Raw genomic sequence first — 18,713 nt, forward strand, 5'->3', positions numbered from 1 at the left:
CTTCATGACAGATTCAGATGTTTCCTCATAATGGTGTGGGGTTGTTTTCGGCCGGGGTCAGACTGTGACCTCGGTGACCTTAGGCTAGAAGTGAAACGGTCATCTCGTTATCTGCTCATCTTTCACAGTCGCTCTTCAATCCGTCTGCAGTATCTTACCTGCTCCTGCTTGCCCGCTCCGCCCCGTCTCTCTACCTGCAGACAGGTGAAGGGGCAGATATCACAAGCCCTAGATAACACTCATGAGTAAACAGGTTACTGGTGTTGGGTGGCCAGTCACCATTTAACCTCTGACCTCGTGACCGTGTCTCGACCTCCTTGTGTGTCCTGTGTTTGTGAGTGGGTTGGTGGACGGCTGGCTGGGTTGTTAATAATAGTGCTACTGGTTTTTTAATTTCAGTAATGTTAGATTTTGTATTAGATTACATTTGTGCATTTAGCAGACCCTTTGAACCCCATGATGACCTTTAGCACCGTGCCTTATAGCTATACAGGAGTCTAAAAATGCATCTAAAATGTTTATTTTATTAGTAGGGTTTTAAAATATGATGAAAAAATGTGTATGTGTTATATTAATCATTAAACACTGGTCAATACAAAGGCATATTATAGATTTTTTTTTATTTAATATGAAAGAATATTTAGATTTACACACCCAATAAATGCAACTGTACAATAATTTTAGCAATATCACACAAATGAACATAATCAGAATACTATCAGATAAATCATCACATTGTTATCATATAATATGCTGTCATAAACGGCACCAAGTTTAAACAAACAACAAAACATAAAGATGAAAGCTAAGAAGATGACATGATGCAGTGAAGATTGGCCTTCCTCAGGTCAAAGGTCCGTACAGAGCCTCATGACCGGACCTGTTGTTCTGTATCTCTGCCCGTCTCAGGTGATGTTCATCTTGTCTGTGTTCTCCGTGGATCAGCACTGTTTCCTGTAACGTGCATGTTTCCTAAACACTGATGGACTTCCTGAAAGCTATATAGTTCACCCCCTTTATTTCAGCTCATGGACAGAAGTTCTGAGTCTTTATTCGCTGTGACTTTAATCACCTGAACGAGACTCGTCTGTGTCGTCGCTTTCATCCTCAGAGACAGAGTCTTCGTCATTGTAAAAGTGTAGCGTTGCCTGAACTGGAAAACTGGCCAGAACCTTCTTGCCGAGATGAGACAGATACTCCAGCATTCTGGATCTGGGCAGGAACAGCCTGTGAATATTTAAGATCACTTTATAATGAAACTACTAGTTAAAATCAGTAAACATGCTTAATCCTCCTTATCTTGCTATGAAATGACACTGAGGCCAAATGAAATCATGATGATTTTGTTGGTGTTGTGAAGGTCCCATCACCTCACTGGATGCTGGAAAGCTTCTTCAGGTCGATCGACTCTGCTTAGGCGTCCAGATGTCATCTAACACAGTAACAAATAAACCCAACACATTAATATCCAGAATTAAAACCTCATGTGCTGAAATTAATTTAGCATTTAAAATACGTTACTTTATTAAATTGTGTTTGTCTTATTGAAATATCCCACGGTCTCCATATCTCAGGACAGCTACAGTAAAAAAAAAACAGTGAGTCAGTTATAAAGGCGTTGTGAAGCTTTATAATATAAATGTGTCAAAGTAATAAAGTCTTACCTGATCACCTGATGCGCGTGTGAACTCACCGGTAACATCTTCACTATGACGGACTCCGACGGCAAGCGCGCGACCTCCAGGTAAAGGCGAGCACGCGCAAGTGGGCGTGTTCTGCCTGCTGTCAGTCAAAGTCGCTTTGTTGTACACGCGGCCAGGGGCGTTGCAAGGGTCGGAAGGTGGGGGGCTTACCCAAAGCCCCATTAGATTAGCAAAAAAGGCGCAAAAAGGCCAGAGGCCGTTTTCTTTGAATGTAAGTCTATGGAGGAGAGTCTTTAGTAAACTGAATAAACCGCCTTTGTGGGAAAAGGGGTGTCTAATATAATGATTGGCTGTCATATAGCAGTGTAACAACAACAACAAAGATTTTTAATAAATTCTACATAATCTGCGTAACATCGTTTAAACTACGTATAATTCCTCATGTACGAACAGACACCAGTACAACCCTACTGAAAAATCCAGCTAAGACCAGCATAACCTGGTAGCTGGTTTAAGATGGTCCTCCCAGTCTGGCAAAGCTGCTCATGTTGGTGGGTAGCTGGTCTTCCAGCCTGACCAGCTTGCTACACCAGCAAAACCAGCTAAAATCAAGCTTGGAGACCAGCTAAAACCAGCTTATGCTGGTCCAAGCTGGACTGTTCAGCAGGGAAGTGATGTTTTTAAAATATTTGTGCTTGATAACAGAATAATGACATTTAACTTTATAAGACAAAGAACCCAACAAAGTCGACATTGTGAGAGCCGCCAAATAAGCAGCAGTTATGTGCATAGACATAAGAAATAACACGACGCTCATTGGCTGCTTTGCTCAGATGCTGCGATGCGTCAACGGCGCCGCCATATTAGCGGTGGCAAGAAGAATCTGCAAACAAATGGAGAAGCTGCGACTTTAGATAAAACACAATAACTTTTACATGTCTCAAACAATTTCAATGTTTTTTGATCTATGTAGAGTACATCAATATTTAGTCTACTGTTGCTTAGAGTCTAGATTGTTAAGACTTAGATTTTTTTTAAATAAAGAATCATGATTGCATGTACGCTTAATTTGGCTTGTGGAGGCATGCCTAATGTAATATAGCTTAATGTCCATGAAATTAAATAAATTCTTCCCATTGTGAATATCGCTTTTTTATCGCTAACTCCAACTATTTAGTTTTCTTGTGCTTTCAGCAAATCTAAATCAAAGAGTAACAGCCTGCATTCGGGTTTATAGCGTTAAAATGTTTTTACACTATAGCATATATAAACCAACAATTAACAACATATGAATTATTTGATGAAAACCCTTCTCTCCTTTTAGCGACTTCCCAAAGCCTAGTATGTTTCTTTTTAGTAAACCTTCAATATGTCAATAGGTTAGCTAACCAACAAACTAAGATGGACAATTTAACTCTAGTAGTAAATATTACATTTTCATTTAAAAAACCTGTAAACATTTTGAATTCTCATTAAGTATCAACATTCATAGCTAAATAGTGATATTTCTAGCTGTTAATAGTCTACATCCAGTTGCCAACTGTCTATCAAAATAATGTTATAATTATCTAACTAACACAACTCTTCAGAAACAAATGTTCATTCTTACTTGTGAAAGGTAATTCCCTGAGACTTGTTTAGAGGTGTGTTACGGTTTGTACAACCCCAAACTGCAAACGACGGGGCATTTTTACACCTGTTACTATAAGATTAATGGAGAAGTTGCCACCACTAATATGGCGGCGCTGTTGACGCACCAGCCAACCCGCGGTTTCCTTATTTCTACGGTTGTTTTATCGTGACGTGGGCGGTGACGGAACAGGAAGTGTTGAGATCAAAAGTGTGGCTCAGTGTTGACAGGAGACACATGATGAGGTACAGATGGTGAAAGATGCTAATAACTTTGTGTTATGTTTACCTGTGGCTGCGTTTTCAGAGATATTACACGAGCGTGATTCGCGGCGCGATATATCGACGGAGAGGCGCTCACAGCAGCTTCACTTTTTGCGCAGTGCAGACCTCACACGAGGACAAAGTTTTCCTGCAGCTGGGCAATAAGGTCATATACATCTCCGAGCCACAGGTCACTGATCAGTCAATGAACCTCTGCAGACAACACAAACTTATGATTGATCAAAATCAGCAGCACATATGAGTTAATCTCTGTGTTCTTATGTGTTGTCACCCGCCTGCAGGTCTGTGATGATCTCAGTCAGTGGAAGCTGCTCGTGGGTTCTTCACTGATCTGTGCACAGCGGTTAGAGAAGATCGCATTCATTATAGAGGCGACGTCACGGCAGAAAGTGGGTCTGTCTGCTGCTAACTCGCATAAGAAAGTAAGCTGAGTTTTACAACAAGTAAAGTTATGCAGAAACTGTTTTGAAGTGTGTAGCTGCTGTTAGAATGGGATGCTTTTATAATGTAACAGACCGAAGTTGGTTTATTTTGCCATTTGTCATTTTGTGTCATGTGAGTTTTTCTCTATTTTGCAGATAAAAGTATTTTAGTGAAATCTTTACAATCATCCTCAACTAAACAATATAGATTTACTTAAGTTTACTTGATTACTTACACCTTATGCCAAAAGATCCATTTGGTCATTCAGACTGCGTTCACACCAGACACGAATGAACGAATAAATCACGCTATTCGCGTGCAAGTTGGGTCCTTGAACATTTTGAGTTAATTCGCATTATTTGTGCGTGGAAATTACGTCATTTGAATATGCACTATTTGCCGTCTTTAGCTAGCTGGTTATGAATATGTTTATATATAGCTCAATTTGAATAACGAGCGTTTTTTTACAACTTACCAGATTGTCTGACCTCCTGATCATTTTTATTCCTGTTTCATATTTGCATAACAGTTATAATAGTAATTCATATTGTGTGTGTTTGCTATTTAGCTGCTGAAGTGGTCCGATTACTGTCTCCCATTGGCCTGCAGTCCCGGGCAGCCGTACAGGGCCGTGGCTGAAGCCAGTTTGGAAAACTTCAGTCGGCTTGGAGTGGCCTTTATGGAAGATCGTCTACGGATGGAAAATGGCCTCATACCTGAAAAAATAGTTTGTTAGTTGAAATGAGAAGCTTTCTACGACTGACAAATAGCATCACAGTGTCGGTGATTTGGCTAATTCAGTGTTTTTGCCTTTTGTTATAGCTGTGTTGCTCGGTGAATCGACACTTAAAGAACTGCTGGCCCCGCAGCAGTCAGACAGCAGTGGGAAAATTGAGGCCAGACATCCCAAAGAGTTGACAGGAGCTGCTTTATCCCCAGAGAAATCTTTGACAAGGCGCAACGTTTCGTCTTCTACTCTCCCTAGAAAGAGCAGCCTACGTCTGACTGCCCGACGCGACTCGGACACGCAGAGCTGTGGGACGGACCGTTCGGACGGCGGGCCTGAGAAACCGGAGGAGCGTGCGTCCGAGCACCACCACATGGATGGACGCCACCTCCATCTCTCCAGTTGCAACGAGTGTCTGCAACTGGAGAACAGCACCATTCTGTCGGTGAAGTTTGCCTCCGTGGAGAACATTCCCGATCTTCCCGATGACTACGCCGCCACGGACAGCGAGGAGGAGGGCGAGACCACCTCGGGTGTAAACAGGCGGGGAAATGTTAGTGGAAAGCCACCCAATGTGCTTGTCTTCACAGGTGGCTGCGAGGATCAGTACCGTAAGGTTCGCACGGTCCTGGCCGAGTGCATCGATACAGACCGCTATGTCATCTACCCCTTGCGTCCGCAGCAAGCTCTGAGCGAACCCTGGCCTGAGAATACGCTCCTGCTGGTGCTCGCCTCCGATCAGACCCTCACGCCACAACTTCAGCAGCGTTTCCTGTCCTACCTGAGCCAGGGCGGGAAGATGTTGGGCCTGTCGTCCACGCTCTGCCCCGCCGGACTCGCTCTGCAGCCCAGAGATGCGCAGAAGGACCAGATCTGCACGCTGACTTTCACCAAGTCAGACAGCACGGAGGTGCGGCTGAGCGTGCTGGGCAGCGGGAGCGCGTACACGCGTGTGACACACGATAGTAGCGGCGGGGAGGTGGAGCTCTGGGGGGAGATCGACGGACAGGAGGAGAAGCACATGGCGATCGTTCGGGTGAGGCACGGTGCGGACAGCGGAGAGGCAGTGCTCTGTCAGGTATTATAAAGCGTTTAATATTATGTGCTGACCGACTGCAATCAAAAAAATGATTGACATGACTCACAGATTTTTGTTTTAACAACCCATGAACTTTTCCTTCAATGTTTGACGGCCGTCTGCCGTGTGTGTGTGTGCTCTGTCAGGTGCGTTTGGAGACGGCCCCAGATGCTCAGGGTTCTTCAGGGTTCTCTGAGCTAAAGATGAGCAACGCTCGACGCTACGAGGTTCTGACGGAGATCTTGACATCTCTGGGTCTCAGCTGCGAGCTGACTCAGGTGCCGCCTCACAGCCCCCTATTCCTGCTCGCTACTAATCAGGTAAGGAGTGCACGCACCCAGATTACAGTAAGAGCTGAAATACAGTAAATATAGGAGTGACAGTCATATTCTGCATCAGTGTGCACGTGACTCTTCTCTCACTGTGTGTGTGTGTGTGTGTGTGTCTGTGCATACTATGGTTAACTGTGTTTTAGTTTGTAATCGGTTAATAATATCAGGGATGGCATTCAGCTTTTATAGAAAGTTTGGAGTTTTTTGACCACTAGATGTCAGTCTTTAGTTGTGACAGATCTTACACTGACTGACTGAACTCTATGAATAATCTGAGAATGTTTTTAAAAGTGTCATCACTAAAATATAATGAATATGTACAAATGTAAAAAAATGTAACTGTGGCGTGGAGGTTAAAGAGGTCATAATGTTAGCAAATGTTGTGTGTTGTGTACAAACGGTCCTCTGATAACCCTTGAACATCACAGATGACCAATGACACCACGGTGATTTTTTCTAAGATGTGTGGATCAATTATAAAGGGATTGTGACCGTTCTGTACATAATGTGATCTGATACAGAGAGTAGTCGAGTGTTTAGTTCTAACCCAGGATTCATCAGTCTCCACCCGGTGGTGCTGTCTGTCTTGTCTGTCAGTGTTTTATCTCACCTGCTCGGTGCGCATGTGTTAACTGTTCCTCTGGGACCGGTGGTCTAATGGCAGACGTGTAGATGAAGCGCTCTCATCGATTACACGGCTGATAACAGGGTTGTTAGCGCAACATCAGGTGCTCAGTTTCTGTCCCGTATTAAATTCCTTCTTTATTTTCTGACTTGTTTAAAGACACCGTGGCAGTTTATTGGTTTCTATAAATACTCAGGTCTGCTGAGGACATTTTGAGTTTTAACCCAACAGTATTTTTTTCTTAAACTCAATTTCAATTTTTACATGAGTTGAACTTATTTTAACAAATGATGTTTTATCCTCTGGCAAGATGTTTTGGGGATTTTTGATTTATGTTATTTTGAACCTTGATCTGTGTTTTTGTGTTTGTTGTAAATTTTTAGTTTTTAACCTGGCTAAATAAAGAAATGAATGAACCCAATATTATTTTGTCGTAGTATAATGAACATTTTATTAAGTTAAATAAGTTTGATGTGAAATTCAGTGGTGACAATTAAAGTGTCGTTATAATTGTTAAAAATATTTTATAGATCATTGGTTTGGCTTGTATTCGCTTCATGAATTGGTCTCTTTTTGTAATCTATTGCCAAGCGTGTTGCGGGCTACTGATCTCATACACGGTTAACAGAAAACTTGACACGGTTTCATTTTCAGAGCCGACTGCACGCTCACTCGTGAAACTCGTTTCGTTAAGAGACCCCAGGTTACTGTAACTTCATACTTAAGGGCCGATATTCAGATTTTAATGCTAATACTTTGTTTTTAAATCAGCAATGGGTGAGTGATTAAATCTGAAGGTTTTGAGCGTGTCTTTCACAGGAGCAGCGGGACAGATTCCTGCACTGGCTGAAGGGTCAAGCGGACGGATCGGTTCTGCAGACGCAAGCCGGGAGACTCCGGGTCATTAGGGCCGGAGAGAAAGCACCTGATCTGGACGACGGCGAGCGAGCGTTTCACACCGAACCACCACACGACTTCTCTGAACATTTCAGTCTGCAGACGTACCAGGATAACCTTCAAACCCGACGACTGGGCCGAACCGTCATCTACGCAGATGTCACATCCACCACTATGGACCTGCTAGACAGGTTGGTGATGCGAGCGCTGTGACATTGAAGGGAGTTCACAGCGTATCTGTGCCGAGCGCCGCGGGCTGTCCGGTGGGTGGGTGGTTGGTTGTTTAGGTAGGTTGGGGGGAGCTGTAACTAATTTAATGCGTGAGTGAGCTCACAGCAGTAAGACTCTGCTAATAGAGGCCTTTGTATGTGGTTAGACTCGCACCGGACAGCGAGCGCTCAGCAGGTGGAAGCCATTACGGCTGTCATAACGTTTGACAAATGAACGGCCGAGCTCCGCTGAAATGATTGTTAGTGACAGTGTTGTCATTAGGTCTGTATGGTAGGGAGTAAAGGGCTGTGAAGAAAAAACATCTACAGTTTGATTTCCCCTCGCTTGATTATGAGAGTAATTTCCAGATGTCCTCTCTTACACTCTGATTAAGTAGTATTATTCTAGAATTAAGAGTCACCAGTCAGTGTGTTAGAGGAAGTTACAGACAGTTCAGATTATGTGCTCACACACACACACACACACACACACACACACACACACACACACACACACACACACACACAGTACTGTGCAAAAACACATTAGATGCCAAAAACTATTTTAAAGATTTTTTTGCTTTTATATGTCAGTAGGAGAAGCACTGAGACAGAACTATGGCAAGATCTTTAAGATGCTGAAACAACCTAACGGTACATTCACACAGGACGACAACGTTAACGCTTGCGCCCCGTGTGAATGTGCCGTTACACTATATTTGTACAAACACCCTAACCTGTCTTTACAACATTTATTCTAGTCTATAATGTTTCACACTATTGTAGTTGTCAGGTTGGTTGTTTGAGCATCTTAGAGATGTTGTCATTAAAAAAGAATAGTTGTAATGGATTATCTTGATGTTTTTTGTGTCTTTATGTTGTGATCAGATTGATCTGATGATGTTGAGATCAGATCTGGGTGTGTTTGTACAGTATTGTGTATAAATGATGGATGTCAGTGTTGTGTGGTTGTATGTGATTTAAAAGACACTAGAGATGTTCAGATGAAACGCATTCACTGAATGAAGAACGAAACACTCCTGCGTATGTGCCGTGCGTGTGTTTTAAGGAGCTTGAACATTTCTTCATAAATCATTTTACTATTTTAATTGATACATAATAATTTAAAAGATATTATTATTATTATTTTTATTATTGAACTTAAGAAGAACAGTTATTTCATTCATGGCTGATGGCTTAGTGAAGATGAGGAGGGTTATAAACGGCTGCTGCTGTGATGAAGAAGCATATTGATGTGTGTGTGTGTGTGTGTGTGTGTGTGTGTGCGCGTGTGTGTGTGTGTGCGTGTGTGTGTGTGTTTGATGAGAGTATTAGCACTCTGTTTGAGCAGCACACACACTAATAACAGACGGTCTGAGACTCACTCACTGTTTCTCACAAGGTCACAAACAGACCAGAATCTCAATAACCCCATCCACCATCCCACACATGCTCTGTCTGTCTGTCTGTCTGTCTGTCTGTCTGTCTGTCTGTCTGTCTGTCTATCTGTTAGCGGTCACTGAGTAAGGTTTGTGTAGATTCAGGACTTCAGCTGGTTTGCTTATGAATGAATGTATGCAGTTACTGTCGATATTTGGCCTGATGCTGGTGTTTAAATGTTTTGTGATTGTTTGTGATTCATGATGATATGAGTGTGAAAGGCTTTTGATATAATTGAACTTTATGCAAATGAGCTGCCTTGCAATATACGGACTACCGGCACATCCGGGAACTTGACTGTACATTTTGTCATCGCCCCTTTTTGGGGGATAAAAAAACGGACCTTCCATTGACTTTCATTCGGGGTGGAGGAGCGGGGCAACGTTTTTACACAGCCGGCAGGCGTAAATGGCTTATGAAATCACTCAGATTGAACACGGTGGGTGGTTGTCTGTCCACCCTGCCTGCCGTGGAGCGCGAAGGATGCATTGGCACGTTTAATTTGGTCAGTGTAGGAACATGTCTCTTTCATTCTCGCAGCGTCAAATTTGTGTAACAACGCCATCCAGTGATTGCTGGAAATATCGCTAAGCCAGTTAGTTGTATGACTCGACGGAAAAGTGCACTCATTACTCTAAATATAAAGACATAATATATGAATACGAAGTAACTTTCAAATACGAAGTAAAATCATTCACTTGCTTCCCTGTTGACTCGATGAGGTTCGAGTAAATGTCCGCGTAAGACACCTCTGGCCAATAGGGAGCGTTGTTGCACAGATTTGACGCTGTGACAATGAGGGAGACATGTTTTTGTATTGACCAGGTTGGATGTGTTGATTTGTCTTTCGCGCTCTGTGGCAGACAGGGTGGACGGATAGTTGCTAAACATGTTTGATCTGAGTGATTTCATGAGTTGTTCTCACACGTGTGTGAACGTTGCTTTGTTCCGCTGTTTTGGGTGGAAGTCAATGGAAGGTCTAGTCTGAATTCCCCCAAAGGTGGGCGTGAACCTGTTCAGAGACATTCTATGACGTTGCGTCAGTTGTGCGTATAGAGTCTACCAATGGGACTGCAGACAATGAAGGTCATGTGATCCTCGTTCTATGGAATAGTGTAGTCAAGCAGAAACCAACAGTTGAAGTCTGAAGACGCTTATCAGTTACTGGCGTAAACCTTAATGTCATTCCTGTTATATGACTTATTTACAGGGAAATATTCTTAAATGTTTCTTGTATGAAAACATGAATAAACGTGATGAGCCACAACACATCTGGATCACATTCAAATGAGAAACACCTGCTATTAAAAAATGATAAAGCCTTTATTAAAGTTTCAGAGACCCAGTTTAGTAAATAAACAATAGTCTCTCTCTGCGTGTGTGTGTGTGTGTGTGTGTGTGTGTGTGTGTGTGTGTGTGTGTGTGTGTGTGCGCACCATATGTACTTTTAATGAACATGTCAAAAATGACATTTTAAACACACACAAATACACCACACATTAATAACACACACACAAACACACACATTAATAATATACACACACAGACACACACATTAATAATATACACACACAGACACACACATTAATAATATACACACACAGACACACACAGGCCGTGCTGTCATGCAGCAATCAGTGTTTGTTTTAAGAGTGAATTTAAAACCCAAACTGACACGGTGTGAAATTAAACTTCACTTCCTGTGAAAAACAGCAAACGTTCTGTGTTGAGAAGAATCACAGAGCTGAAGGTGCTGAACGGTGAAGCATCAGGTTTGTACATAAAGTAAAGTGAGTCCAATTGACCTGCAGCTTCAACGCCAATTATCACAAATTGTAAGCAGATGCGATTGGCTCTCGTTTTATATTCTCCAAACATCTGGCGCTCAATGCAGAAATAAAAGTTTGGGTCTCTGGTGGGCAGCGAGGAGCGCAGTCAGGTCACAAGCATTTCAGCTCGAGTTACTGTGTGTGTGTGTCTGTGTGTCTGTGTGTGTGTCTGTGTGTGTATTGGGGGATTGGTGAAAAGTGTTCAATGCCTACAATATCCACAGAGAAACCCCAGTGCAGACCGTGTGTGAAGCTGATTGATCCGCTCTGAGCTTCTATTTGAAAATGATAATTGTTTCGCCTCTTCTGGATGAGCTAACAGGATCATCTCAATTAATCACATTTACAGATTAGGAGGCCAAATATCCATCGCATTTTATGATCAATACTAATGTATTTATGCTAATGGTTTAAAATCCAATTTCAATGACACACATTGATGTCAAGAGTCCAACGCATTTTTGAGATTGTAAAACTGGAAAGTTGGCCTTTATTAGAGATGAGAATTGAGAACTAGTTTGGCATCAGAACCCTTTTATTTTTATTATTAATTAAACTTTATTATTTTAAGCTCTGTTAACAGTTTTGCTCACTCTGTCGTGTGTGTGTGTGTGTGTGTGACTGATCATTTAAACATAAACATTTAAATTAGTTTGATTGGCGGTCTCTGATCTAAGTCTGATCAGATGACGCAATACTCACAAGACTAGCTGTTAAAGACACACTATGCAGTTATTTTACCTTAATATAACAGCTTCAAAGTTATTTCGGTGGTAAACAAAGTCATAGTGTGGCGAATCATCCTTCTGTTGAAGCATCAGGGAGGACGCCGCTACCAAAACCAGCAATGCAAGCTTCAGAGAACCGCCCCTGACAAATCTTGTGAGAATCACGACTTGCTTTACGGCAACGACTTCACACACGTTAGGCTTGTTCGACTTCTTGTATCACTCTTGTGTTGCTTTGATGTCATTCTGTCTTTGCTACTTATTCATAATAAACTGAAGTTTTGCTTCTGTGTAGGGTTAGGTGGATACGTGTTGCCAGATATTAGTACGAAAACAAACAAAAAAAGTTCAGACTTTGTCTTTTAGAAATAAATCATCAGAGATATCGCTAACACTAACAAGCACATTCTCACTTTATACATTTCCCAAAGTGTCACATTTATTGCTAAAACTTTAAACACTACGTCTAAAGAAGATTTTTCACAATGGGATCTGGCAACACTGTGAATGTGCAACCGCAGCCACCAAAGCAGCTTGAGCCAATCTCCCCCATTTTACGCAGAAATATAGTTACTGTCCAAACTTAATTATACATGCGGATGCCAATATGAATCGTTTAAAATGACTAATTAGTCATTTATAGAACTTCAAATTGTATTTCTTTATATGAAAATTTACTTCAGCTGATCAGACGCAGCCAATGAGCTTCAGGTTCCTCACAGTGATTAGCTGCTCTTGCTAAGTTTGAGTCTTTTCTTTTTTTGTCTTTTTAAATCTTTACTGAGACTTTTTCTAATATGGCCCCAGATGACCTGCTTTCACAACCAGATTAACCCCCCCATCATTGAGCTGCTAAGAGCATTACTGTGTGTGAGAGAGAGATCTGTGTCTGATCTCATATTTGTGTTGCTGAAATTAATTTGATGCCTCTTTACATGTTAATCTGAGAGGGATTCATTTCAGGCACACAAAGAGAGAGAGAGAGAGAGAGAGAGAGAGAGAGAGAGAGAGAGAGAGAGAGAGAGAGAGAGAGAGAGAGAGAGAGAGAGAGATGCCTCTATAGATTTGTGGTTAGTTCTCAGCATTAGGACAACACTTCTGTTTGTCAGACTCAGTTCTTTAGAGGTGGTCTTAAGTCATTTGAGGGTTAGATCATAATGCACTTTATTGGTTGATCTTTCCACCTTATTTTTGGTGTAAATGTGGGCGCCGCCATCTTTGAGCTTCTTTTGTGTAAGACTTCCTGTGAGCCATTAAAGCGAATGTAGTCATGTTACGAGTAGGGTTGTAATGGTATACCGCATTATTGACATGTACGGTTATCGTACCGTGAAACATTTGCTTATCCACGCTTTTATCCAAAAAATTAAAGCAGATCATTATGACGGCCAAAAAGAACCGAGAGATGTGTCTTACAGCACAGTTAAAGTGGAATTAAAGAACGTAAGGTTCACTGCAAAAACTGTGTGACAGTACAAATCTGGCCTTTCATCGTTTTCACTATTTTTAGTGTAGTAACTTAATTCCTTTTAGTAACTGCAGGTTCTAGCCATAGAAACCATATTAATGATTTGTATGGATATGACACTAAGTTAGAATGAGCTGCTTATTACATTTATTTGCTGAATTTATTTATTTGATAACTTATTTTTGTATGTAACGTTATATGTGTACCTTGGGAAACAGTTTAATGTTATAACGTTAGATGAACTTATATCATTTTACTCATAGCTGTTATAGTTCATTTAGAGATAAATCTAACATTAATGAATCTCACAGACAAATCAGAATAGAAAATACCAACGGATAATTTCTTACATTAAGTCATCAGTAATGTTTAGTGTTGTCAGTGATGGAATCCAAGCATTGGTCCACATTTCAGGTAGATTTAGCCTATTTTATGTAAGGAATAATTGACTACGGGCCATTGAATTATTTGAAAATAACGCACATCCAAGGTGGTAATGCGGCACAACACATAATAATGTACGACTACGGGTGTGCATTATTATCAAATAGTCAATTATTCTGCTTATACCATGCTTACCACAAATATTGCTCTGGTGCCTGTTTTTAAGACATTTGAAAAGTTAGGTGTGCGGTAATTGAAAAATAATGCATACCCATGGACCATTTTTCAACCAATCACAATACAGAATTCACCAGACCTGTGGTATAAAGAGTATTATTTTTTTAACAACTTTATAAATATAGGTACTATAACTAGTAATAATAGTATAACTCCACTAGGTCTGAAATATATGTAATTTAAGGCATGCAGTTAAAAAAAATTTGTAAATCATGTTGTGTGAATCATTGAAATAATCCCCTCACAAAAATTTTGCGTCTGAAATGGAAACTCCTAGAAATGCATATGCAATAAGTTCAGTGGCAAAAATAACAAGACCACACCTTAACAGCACCACTGTGTGTCTTTAGTAAATCTCAACAGTCATTATTTAATGACAAAACGATGGTTTGCGCCGGGGCAAGCTGTTAGTAAGGGGCTGTCCACACGGAGACGCGTATCACTGTTATCGTATTGGCATTTCATCCACACGGATCCGGCGTTTTGGGAGACTGAATCCGCTATTTTTTGAAAGCGGGTCCTAAAGTGGATAAATCTGAAACCGACACCCTTGCGGTTTCGTCTGTACAGCCAATCCGTATATTTTGTGAAGCGAAAACGTCATCACATCACGTGTCGGAAGCGTCACAAATAACAGCAACAACAATAACGGCGGACTACGTGATTGTGTTCGTGCTACAGAAGCTACTAAAGCCTACTAGCTTTATTACAGCAAAATCTATTGCCCCATACTGGTCCGGCATATATACTACACCGCTTTCAGTCGGTTTCAGTTGTTTCGTGTTTACGGATTATTTTTTTAGAGCAAGGAAAAAAAATGATCGGATAGGGAATGCACCGGCTTCGTGTGGACATAGCCTAAATCTGGCCTCTAGTATGTTAACCGTCTTTATTCTTTTTTTCGCACGCACGCACGCACACACACACAGACAGACAGACAGACAGACAGACAGACAGACAGAGACACGCACACACACACACACACACACACACACACACACACACACACACAGCTAGCTGCAGTTATTCAACTCATGACCTCAGAGCGGCAGTGATCGGTTAAGCAGAGCATTTGAGTTGTGCAGCTAATTGAGAGCTTTCACAGTTTGTCAGGAGCATCAGAGACTCCTGCGAGCAGAACGTGTTGATGGCCGCAGCCGAGCGCATCAAGCGCAGACGAGCACAGCAGCCGCATCTCTGGGGTCCTTCAGACTAACAAATGAACTTTTAATAAGAACATCAGCAGCTAACAGCGTTAAGAGAGACAGACGTGACCCGTGTGTGTGTGTGTGTGTGTGTGTGTGTGTGTGTGTGTGTGTGTGACACATGCAGTGTGACTGTGATGTGTGTTGAGGTCAAGTGGATGCTTGTTTTCTTTAGTGGGGGTGCTGATGGGTTAGGAACCCTGTGGTGGGTCAAAGGTCAATTATAGTCCAGCAAGTGTTGAATCCTCCAGCGAGAAACTGTCGATTCTCATGACAGACAGAAAGCTAACCAGCCAGAGAGAGGAGAATGTAAAATGACATATCATGTAAAAATGCTTTGTATTTTTTCTCTTTTTTTGTAAATCTTTGGTTACACCACTTTTTATGCTTATTTTTCACACTGCTTTACTTTTTATTTCATTTTGTATATGCAATACACAATACATACATACATACACACATACTACCTGTATATGCAATGTACTTTTTTTTCTTCACTGAGCGAGAGAGAGAGAGAGAGAGAGAGAGACACTCTCACTATTAGGGTGTAATGTTGTCAAACTGATTGATACTTCAGAATGACTCTTTATGTAAATCAATGACAGACATTTAAAGTAGTTCAAATGTTTGATTCCAGGCACCTGAAACATTTACTTTATTGTTTCTACAGGATGATTCTGGAGCTGCCACAGGAAGTGGGGTTAATCGCCATAGCGACGCGTCAGACCCAGGGCAAAGGTCAGCGGGTTTCCATCAGCTCTCCCACACCCACATTAACTCCAGTTTAACATCTAAACCAGTATGTCATTTATTAATGACGTGTTTACGTGTGCATGTTTGTCAGGTCGTGGAGGAAATACGTGGTTGAGTCCGCTGGGCTGCGCGATGTTCACGCTTCACCTGCAAGTAGCGCTGGACTCACGGCTCGGTCAGAGAGTTTCCTTTCTGCAGCACCTCGTCTCTCTTGCCGTGGTGGAATCTGTGCGCACGCTGCCGGGTTACGAGGTACACGTGCACACACACACACACACACACACTTTTATTGTTAATACATAATCACAACTTTGGACGTTATGAAAGTGTTCTTCAGCCGAGAAAACTGTTTACATTAACAGGTTTACTTTGTTCCTATTTACTTTAAAATAGCATCTGATGTGCACTTTAAAGTTTCATTTTTCATTCAAGTTTGTATATTTCTCTCTTAATATCACCTCATTTCTCAACAATTCTGAAAAGATTCATGCAGCTTTCTAAATGAAGAAACAGGGTTTTTGATAATAAGATGAGAGAGAGAGCTGCTTCTGATCAGCAAATCCAGAACCAATTATGATTTTGTCTAAGCCATTAATGAAATAGAAATATGAGAATTCGTATTTTATTTGTCTAATCTTAATGTTTTAATAGGTAGACTGAGTAACTTGGCTAAAAAAGTTTTAATTCATTTACGGCATATTTAAAAAACATTCCTCGCTAATCTGCAAAAACTTAAAATTACCCCATGATTTACTCGTAAAAAAACAGTTAAAAATAAATAAGGATAGACATTAGAACTTTGCTAAAACAACAAAGCTGGTGCTGGTAACCTAAGACTTTTGCACAGTACTGTACATCTGTTCGTTTGAATAAAAACACGTATTTGGGCACAACCATAATAAAAACATTGTAAATGCGTTGAAATGTTATTCATTAAAGTGATTATTATTATTATTCATTCATCATCACATTTGGATCTGTTTTTGTTCAGGACATTGACCTGCGCCTGAAATGGCCCAATGACATTTACTATAGTAACCTGATGAAACTTGGAGGAGTTCTGGTCAACTCCACCATCATGGGTCAAACGTTCCACCTTCTTATCGGTAACTCAATGGTTTTTGATGTGCTTTTATGGACTTTCGTTTTTTTTTTAATTGCGTTCGTGACCTGCGTTTCTTGCAGGCTGCGGGTTTAACGTAAGCAACAGCAATCCGACCATCTGCATCAACGACCTGGTGTCGCAGCAGAACCGTCAGCACGCCGGCAGTCTGGAGACGCTCTGTCCCGCGCAGCTCATCGCTCGTACGGTGACTCTGCTCGAGCGCTTTATCACAGACTTTCAGCTGCGAGGCCCACAAGCGCTGCTTCCTCTTTACTACAAGAGATGGGTGCACAGGTAAAAACACATCACCTATAAAACAGCACCACATCCCTGTTTCATAGACACAGTTAGGGTCTCATTAAGAGTTTTGATTGTGTTTCAGTGGCACACGTGTGCGTCTGTGGAGCGAGGACGGACCTGAGGCCGAGGTGGTGGGTCTGGATGAGAACGGATTCCTGCAGGTGATTTCAGATCAGGGTGTCGTCTCTGTGCAGCCTGATGGAAACTCCTTTGACATGTTAAGAAATCTGCTGGTAACTAAGTCCAGATGAAAGCTGAAAACGCTAACCATTCATTTGACCACATGTCAAGCGTTTTTAGCCGTGGATTTTTGCTTAGAAATCATTTTTTAGGATTTAAACCAACATGTTAATTTCTTTGATCCTCTTAATGTTTTCGATCGGCATATTGATTATGGTGGATGGGCTTTTGTGCTGTATTTATTGTGTAAAGAAATTTAGAAAATATTTTCCCATAAGTTAAGACTCTTGAAGATTATTATCTTGAAACTGCAGGAAATAGGGATGTTGCTTGTGGTTCAGATGTTGGGTTTGTGTGTGTGAGGAAAACATTTCTTCTCCTGAAAATATATGACATGGTTTTTAATTTTAGTCACATTTCTCTTCAGGCCTTCCAATCTCTGTGTAAGTTTACATAAAAATCTTTTATGTTTCTTTTTTGCTTTTGTAAAAAGGCTTTTGTTAAATCTTTGTAGTTTATTTACTGGTTGTTTTTTTGTTTTCATGTAATTGTTACTGTGTATTTTGATTCATATCATGGATATTCAGCAGCTCATCTATCAATATTGCTCAATATTTTGTAATATTTCAGAGTTTGTAAACATGCATACAAACGTTATGAAGTATTAAAAACAAAATGTAACTATTTAGTTTTTTGTTCTATCCATTAGTTCTTTAAGTGATGTGTCGTTGAAAAGACTTATTCAATGAAATGATTTGATGAGATGTTCATAATTCTCACACTGATGTTGTTCACAGATGGATTCGGTAGCTTCTTTTGGCCACATGTAGATCAAGTAAAGAGTAAAGAGATTCAACCAAAACTTGAACTCTGAGTTGACTTACTCGAGTTTTCGGTTTCAGAACAACTGATCTGAGTCAGTTTAATCAACTCCTGACTCTGAGTTAAGTGCGTACCAGTGGCTAGACACTTCCTTAACAGTAAACTCTGATTACACATGAGATTAGGCGAATATCTAGCAAACACAAGCGTCTCTTTTCTCATAAACCCTTTAGATGCGTCTGCAGCAGGCAGTCTCTTATTTTGGCATGACACGTGATGCACACACAATCTCTCAAAGCACAGAACAAATATTTTGAAATTACGAACCACACACATGACAAGCTACATACATGTTCTGACGAACTTCACATCGTGCCCTTCAAAAAAATGAAGTCACCAGCCACCACTGGTGCA

General features: G+C 41.1%; 2 protein-coding genes across 4 annotated transcripts; one reads left to right on the forward strand and one right to left on the reverse strand.

Moving 5' to 3' along the window:
* Positions 1-550: 550 nt before the first annotated feature.
* On the reverse strand, positions 551-2,208 carry ripply3 (ripply transcriptional repressor 3). The gene is made up of 5 exons (XM_055207312.2): positions 1,665-2,208; positions 1,522-1,579; positions 1,371-1,432; positions 1,073-1,227; positions 551-998 (listed from the first exon to the last, which is right to left on the reverse strand). The coding sequence occupies exons 1-5, from the start codon at positions 1,700-1,702 to the stop codon at positions 973-975; spliced, it is 339 nt and encodes a 112-aa protein (XP_055063287.1). The 5' UTR covers positions 1,703-2,208; the 3' UTR covers positions 551-972.
* Positions 2,209-3,442: 1,234 nt separating this feature from the next.
* Positions 3,443-18,165, forward strand: hlcs (holocarboxylase synthetase (biotin-(proprionyl-CoA-carboxylase (ATP-hydrolysing)) ligase)). Of its 3 annotated transcripts, none has more exons than XM_055207304.2 (11): positions 3,443-3,726; positions 3,839-3,979; positions 4,549-4,711; positions 4,803-5,785; positions 5,932-6,105; positions 7,562-7,830; positions 15,810-15,877; positions 15,984-16,144; positions 16,884-16,998; positions 17,078-17,291; positions 17,380-18,165. In XM_055207304.2, the coding sequence occupies exons 1-11, from the start codon at positions 3,535-3,537 to the stop codon at positions 17,546-17,548; spliced, it is 2,649 nt and encodes an 882-aa protein (XP_055063279.2). In that variant the 5' UTR covers positions 3,443-3,534; the 3' UTR covers positions 17,549-18,165. The 3 variants fall into 3 exon arrangements, with proteins under 3 accessions (XP_055063279.2, XP_055063280.2, XP_055063281.2); XM_055207305.2 differs by having other exon boundaries at positions 3,443-3,702; XM_055207306.2 differs by lacking the exon at positions 3,839-3,979 and having other exon boundaries at positions 3,500-3,518.
* The last annotated feature ends 548 nt before the right edge of the window (positions 18,166-18,713 follow it).

The sequence above is a fragment of the Misgurnus anguillicaudatus genome, chromosome 12, assembly GCF_027580225.2.
Source record: "Misgurnus anguillicaudatus chromosome 12, ASM2758022v2, whole genome shotgun sequence".
NCBI lineage: Eukaryota > Metazoa > Chordata > Actinopteri > Cypriniformes > Cobitidae > Misgurnus > Misgurnus anguillicaudatus.